The sequence below is a fragment of the Apaloderma vittatum genome, unplaced genomic scaffold (assembly GCF_000703405.1).
Source record: "Apaloderma vittatum isolate BGI_N311 unplaced genomic scaffold, ASM70340v1 scaffold27056, whole genome shotgun sequence".
Classification (NCBI taxonomy): domain Eukaryota; kingdom Metazoa; phylum Chordata; class Aves; order Trogoniformes; family Trogonidae; genus Apaloderma; species Apaloderma vittatum.
In genome coordinates, this window is record NW_009722721.1 from 13,244 (window position 1) to 20,224 (window position 6,981).

Sequence of the window (6,981 nt, forward strand, 5' to 3'; positions counted from 1 at the left end):
GCAGAGGCTACCATCACCGCCCTTCCCACCCACCACCCGCAGCAAATTCACCTCAGTAAAACCAGGGCAGGAGACCAAAAGCAGCTGAAATCACACGTGAAACACCAGTAAGAGAAGCAGTGAGGGAACAAGCCATGTATTCCAGACACTTGCACAAGATAAAAATAAACAAGTCAGTCACTCGTGCTGCCCTCTGAAATTAGCCTCAGCCTACTCCTTCAGGAGCTGCTCAGAGCCACCCCTGAGCTGTGAGGTAACTGTGCTACTTTAGTCACTTTTCCTGGTTTGTGCATGAACTCAGGTGTCTGCTCCCCGAGCCAGAGCTGCATCCCAGACCCAAACAAGGCTCGAGAAGTCACAAGAAACTCTCAGCAGACAAGATTTGACCAAAGAAGATGTTAAAACTCCACTGGAAGTGCAGAGGGAAGGCAGAGAAATGAACACCTGGAGCTTTTTAAAACACATTAAAGGGCCATGCCCAAGTCCTTCCAACCCACTGGCTCACTCCTCCTTCGTGCAAATGTCTCGTACCAGATGCGTGAAGGGTTCTCCCGGGCCTTGGCACAGTGGGGTTGCTCCTGGTTCTCGTTCTGGGGCTTGTTGTTCGGGTTCACACGACTTCCTGCGAAGAAACCCGCAGTCGGTGCCATGTGGGAGGCACCCTGTGGGCTCCAGCCCCTGTCCCCGGCTCTCGTGTGCTCAGAGGTCTGCAGCTCCTCACCAGAGAGCCCAGAAGCCCGGGGGGCTACCTGGCATGTTGGTGTTGTGCAGGAACACCAGAAAGCAGAGGGCAGCTTCCAGCCCACCAGGCCCTGCAGGGCACAACAACAGCCCAAACGTGCCCCTTGCCCGGTTCAGGGGCATGGTACATAAACAGTACCCGTAAATCCTCACATCATGGAAACCCAGAGGGAAGGGATGCCAAGGAGTTTTAACAGAATGTTATGCTGTGTGCAAGATCCCAGGTCTAAGAGCAATCTCCTTCAAAAGCGCCCTCACTCAGTGAAGCTGGACGGGACAGCGTTTGTCTCAAGGCTCAGACACATTCACAAGGCGTCCTTGCTTATCTAACTGCATGTCTCGCCTCTTCAGGGGGCAAGATACCTGAAAAATTACCTCAACTGCTCAGAGGCGGTTTTACCTCAACAAGTCCTACATGTTCCACAAACCCTCACGCTGACTCCCTGCTCTGTGTGTCTTTGGGGGTTCATGCAAGAAAAGCAAAACCAGCTCAAAGTTACCTTCACTGTTCCCTGCCTGCTGTTCAGTAAGGGGAAAGCGCTGTGCAGGGGGGCTGACGGCTTGTACGCTTCTGCTTGAAGTGACGACGTCTTCAGGAGCCTGCACAGAAAGGAAACAAATATTCTCTTAGCACATAGCTGCTAAAAAAAGAAAGAAAGAAAGAAAGAAAGAAAGAAAAGGCTATGGTGGACTTGCTGCCCTGAAAAAGCCAGTCCCTTCCAACTGCGTTCCAGCTGCCGGGCTGGGGTCTGCTTCTCTCTGCAGAGCAGTCCTGCACTGAGGCCAACGGGCTCATCTCAGTGACAGGGTCCTGCCGCTGGCTCACAGCACAGCCACGCAGGGTGCTGTCACCAGCTCAGAGGCTGGGATGGGTTTGTGTCCTGCCAGCTGACGCCGGCCAGTTGCACACAGGGCCCCAGCAGCTGGGGGAAGCACGCTGACTGGAGCTGCCCTCCCGGCTGCTGTAGCTCAAACCAGCCGCGCAGCAGAGCGGGCTCAGGATGCCCACAGCCAATTACCGCGCCCGGCTGATGGGCAAATGCTTGCTGACTCCTGGGAACCTGGCCAAGCACCTCCACGAGCTTCATCCTGAAGAGACCTTATCAAGGCACAAAATGCCTCGGAACCGGAGCTCTGGCCAGTTTAACCGGCCACTCGAGGATGGGAAGGGCAGCTCTGCCTGACGTCGCGGCACCTTTGCTGCGCGTGATGGGACATGACAGAACAACCCTTGGCCACGTTCCCGGCTCCCAGCGGCAATGCTCACCAAAAGGTACCGGCTCAGGCGAGATGTCCAGGTGAATAGTTTGCACATTGTTCCTTAGAACTTACCTTTTCACTTGGCTGATTCAGTTCAGGGCTGGGTCTGTAAAAAAAAGAGATTATTAATTATTTCAACTCTCTGAGGAGTGAGTTACAGGTGATAAGAACCAGCACACAGCAGCCCAAGGAAAGCGCTGATAAATCTAAGTGCACCCAGAGGCAGAAGCCTGCTTCAGCCAAGCCACAGAGGTGGAGCTGTGAAGTCTTCTGACAGACCATTTCATCGCACCGCTGAATAGCGCCACGACGAGCCGCGTCCCCTTCTGCAGGGCTTCCCAGCAGCAGGTAAAGAGGAAGCTCCCTGAGCCTTGGGCTGAGCCTGATCTCTCACTGGGCACTTGGAGCTGGCTGCAGCCAGGACCCCTGGGCAGAATCCACACGTGGCCAGCCCACAGTGGGCAGAGCAACCGCCTCCTCCCTCCTGCGCCTCCTGGGCCCTTCGGCACTGGCTGGACCCTCCCAGTGCAGTGCTCAATCTCACCATGGTCCCAGCCGACTTCTCAAAGGGAAGGGTTGTGCCTGAAGAGCACAAACTTGGAAACATCAGCCAGCCCCAGGTGACAACATCACCTAAACAATCCATCGCAAAGCCAGTCCTGTTTCTGTAACACAACCCATACAGCGTCCTTGTGGGGCTTTCTGTGGTTTCTTCATGCCTGTTTTGCATGGTCGCCTCACCTCATGCTGCTGGTCACATCCTCTTCCACAAAAACCTCCAAGGAGTTCTGACCTGGAGGAGAAAAACATGAGCTAGCTCGGGGATTTCGTTCTGAGGCTTCCCAAGGGCAGCAACGTGCGCGTGGTAGAGCTCGGGTCTCTGTGCAGGCTTTCCTCCCAGGGAAGACGCCGATTGCTCATCTCAGCTTTCCACACCAGCACCACCACCTCCCTCGAGTGTCACTGACAAGCTGGTGTGGGCTGGGAAGGCAGGGAGCTGAAGCAGCAGCTCCTCTGCCTGCAGCCTGCTCCAGCTGCACAAACATGCGCCTGCCTGTGTCGGAGACGGCACTTCCCAGTCAAGCGACTTCAGCTCCTGCCTCCCTGCAGGGTTTTGTGCAGAGATTTGCTGGATTTAGGCTGATTACATTCCCCCCCCATAACACCACTTAGCTGGAAGTGTTATAACAAATGCCTAGATACGGTGTGACTCAAAGCTGACAGAGCTAAATACCAAAGGCCTCTGTGCTTTATTAGAAGCCAATCTGACTTCAGAAGCAACGATTTTTAGAAAGTCCAAACAGCAAAACCTTCCAGGAGCAGGGGGAACAGAGGATATGTGGAGTTTAGTGCCACCAGGAATAGCCTGGATTTCTGAATCTTGTCTCCTCTGACAACTGCTCTGTTTGGTTCTCAGGCCATCCACTCTGTCTTCACCCAACAAGCATTTACATTCCTCTGCCAAATCCAGGGGTGGAGGCATTCAGCTCCTATAGATTTTTTGGAGAGTTGGCAGAAGACACACAATTAAATCCCCTCCCCAGGGAAGGCAATAGTCTCTTCTGATCGGCCAAACCACACACGTGGCTAGAACCAGCCAGACCGCATTTTCCTTTTCACTCTTTTTTTTTTTTGCCTACCCACAACCCATGTAAACCAACCTCCAAGCCCTGTGCCCCCACAGATGCTTCCTTCTCCTCCCGCGGCAAAATGTGCCCTGAGACTTGGTCCAACAGCAGACAGGGACCTTCAGATCCACCCTGAAAGGGTGGAAGCCACAAGGCTGATCAGCGAGGAGACTGAAAGGAGCCAGAGCCAGCCTACACAGCGATGAGCAGCTCCACAGCTGCTTTACCCTCCGCGCCGAGAAGCTGATTTGGCCAAATGAAAGCACTCGACAAGAACCGACAGACACTTACAGCTCACTCTGCTGGAGGCAGAGGAGGACTCTCGCCCCGCCGCCTTCTTCGACTTGGCCCTGCTGATCGACCTCCGGATCATGCTCTCTCTTTTGACAGTCAGTGAATACTTAAAGGAGGCCCTACGGGTCTTGTGGGGGCCGCCCGCAAAGCTTCGGCGTCCCGAGGAGCGGCGTGGTTTGGATCTTGCTGCCGTCATTTTGCTTCCAGAGTCCTGGAAAAACACCTTTTCGAGGCCTTGAGGAGACCAATCTCCTCCGAGCACGGCAGGATCTCCACTCCTAGCAGCTTTGGGAGTAGACGTATTCACTCTTCTCTCAGGGGCCTCCTCCCCATCTCTTGCGCAGTCAGCAGGGATTAGGGCAGCAGGAGATGCGTTGCACAGCTCGGTGGCCGCGTTCCCCTCGGGCAGCTGCTGCCCTGTGACGGTGGCATCGCCGCGGGTGGTGCCCTGAGGCTGACTTGGCCACGGAGTCTGGTGCTTCTGGTGGTGCCGGGAGCTTGGTGCCAGCGTCAGCCCAGGAGCTGCTCGCGCAGTTGGGCACAGCCACCTCCTCCAGCGGGCGGCCGGCGACCCTGGGCTGCTCTCTGCTCTGGTGCCTTTGGGAACTCAGCTTGGAAAACACTGGCTTGGTGCTGCTTCTCCTTCTGGATGACCTTAAACAAATACAATTTAAAATGAAGTGATGAAGGAGTCTTCCCTGCTCCCAAATTGTTTTTAGAGGCAAACAAAAAAAGCAAACAAGTTTTGAAGCAAAGCTGCAGGCTTCTTCCCTCCACCGCTCCCCCTCACAACCCATCGCTTATCATCATGGGGGAAAAGCAGGGGCTGAACCTGGAAAGCTCACAGACATGCTCTGGCAAATTTAGCTGGAACCATTTAGAAATTGCTGCTTACTGCTCTCTGCTGCCTGCAAGATGCTTTTCCCGGGTCATTGCCGTCCCAGACCACAGGCAGGAACGCAGGGCACGTTCTCTCCTGCCACCACCCTGGGGCAGGGTGGACCAGGACTCCCGCTGCTCCACGCACAGGAACCCTCATCCCGAGCAAAGCTGACACCAGGGGACAGTAAAGTCACATCATACGACCAGCTCCAGGCTGCCTGCCTTGAGCAAAGCACAGACATCCACCCAGGCAGGGGTTTTGGATCCCAGACATCGGGGTCTCCCAGGAACAGCCCCACAGGGAAGCCTCCCCTGTGGAGATCTGCAGGCTCCCAGCTGGAAAGAGAAGGCTCCGCTGCTCTCTGCCAGGCTGCTCTGCACGAAATGCACCCAGGGAGCCAGGGACCGGAGAGCCAACAGGACATCCACGGCTCCAAGCACAGAGCGGGAACAGGCCGGGGAGCACCACGATGCTGCCACACACGCAGTACCCGACATCACGATCCCAAGGCAGGAAACAAACCAACACCCACACGGTTAGGACTTGGGAACATTTTATTTAAGAGAAACATTTTCAGGTACAGTAGCTTCAGTTAAACCTGACCAGCTGTGCAGAGCTCCAGGGACCTTCGGTGACCAAGTCCTCTGCTGCAGCAGTAACTTGTGAGGAGAGGACAGAGCCACACATGTGGTCAGCAAGTCCAGGAGCTCAGGCGGACAAATCCAAACCCAAGGGGCAACTTTGGCTGCGCAGAGAAAGGCAGCTCCCGATGTCACAGCAGCCAGGGCAAGGGCAGAGATCGTGACAAAGATGAAACAGAGCCAATGTGGACATCCATGACAAGGTGGGCAGGAAAACCCACCGGGGCGTAAGAGAAAGGTTTTACCGCCATGGCGTGTGACCATCAGCCAGCACTGACTGGTCCTCCTGCCAGTATCCAAGCTGACACCCTCTGCCCTCCTTCCAGCCTCCTTCTCTTAATTTCTCATTGTAGCCTTTAGTGCTTTTACTAGAATTAGCAAAAAAGTCCGAGTGGGAAGCATTCAATTACCACTACACTGAAAAACGGGTTTTAAAAGGCACATCCAAAAAAACAGAGTAAGGAAAACAACAGCCAGACCCTGCAGAGTGAGGCACAAGGTGCTGAACTGCAGCACGAGCTTCTGGCTGACAAGTGACCGCCTGCCTGGGCATTTGGTCACATCAGCAGATCTTTCCCAAAACTAACTTTAAATTAGGAAAAAAACGTCTGCAAGACGGCTCTTCCTGAGGGGAGCAATCCAGCTGCTGCCTGAGAACTAACAGTAAGTCTAAAGAGCTCTCCCCGGTCAGACTTGCAATGTTTTCTTCTCCCACAAGACAAGAGCCTGCTGCACAAAGCTGTGACTTCAGGGAAGTTAATTAGCATCACAGGCAACTCTGACTACACACGCAGTTAAATCACATCCTGTGCCCTCCCACCTTCACACTTCTTTGCAGGCAGCTCTTGTCTGCTTACGACTGGCTTTAAAAACCTCAAGCACGGTCAGTTCTCAGCAGGTCACTTGGGATTTCCACTTCAGCTGCACTGCTAACCCCCCTGCGTCTGCTCCCAGGTCAGTCGCCCACAGACATGATGCTCCTGCTCGTTGCTGGTGGCAAGTTCCATCCTTAGGTTCTCTCAGACAACACAACAGTTTATGGAGTGAACACCAGCAGCAACCTCTGGCCAAAAATCAAAACAAACACATCCCAAACCACACAAAAAAAAAATCCCAAAATGTTTTTTCTTGTTTCTAATTAGAAAAAACAAAAAAGAAAGTGAAGGAAACTAGTCAACTCTATGTTGCAGGAACCAGAACACTGACTGACAGCGACACAGCCTTTTCAAGGTGTTTGCTCATAGGGAATGAAGTGGCTGTTTTACGGTTTGGCGTACCCGGAAAACAGCTTGTTTTCTTTCACTCTCGCACACACAGGCACAACAAACCACCTCACCCACCTCCTCCTGTTTGGCTCCTTATTTTCATCTTTCAGGCAGGACGACTGCCTTTTCTTGGGACGTCTCCTCTGCGACGGCGTTTTTGCCATTAACTTGGGCTCGGCTCCAAAGTCACTGCGGGGCAAAAGCAGGCCAGAGAGATTGCTTCTCCTCCCCAAAAGACACATCACACATGTGGTATTTTAGAGTCCTGG

At 53.9% G+C, this 6,981-nt stretch overlaps 1 protein-coding gene across 1 annotated transcript in view; it reads right to left on the reverse strand.

Annotated features, from left to right (window-relative positions):
• Nucleotides 1–6,901, reverse strand: part of LOC104275807 (inner centromere protein A-like) — a gene marked incomplete at its 5' end in the record, with an annotated part of 15,571 nt that extends 8,670 nt beyond the window's left edge. The window contains 7 exon segments of the mRNA XM_009871860.1: nt 532–622; nt 1,242–1,341; nt 2,074–2,107; nt 2,743–2,794; nt 3,921–4,404; nt 4,472–4,577; nt 6,788–6,901. Of these exon segments, the coding sequence (XP_009870162.1) occupies nt 532–622; nt 1,242–1,341; nt 2,074–2,107; nt 2,743–2,794; nt 3,921–4,404; nt 4,472–4,577; nt 6,788–6,901 (981 nt within the window).
• Between the last annotated feature and the right edge of the window lie 80 nt (nt 6,902–6,981).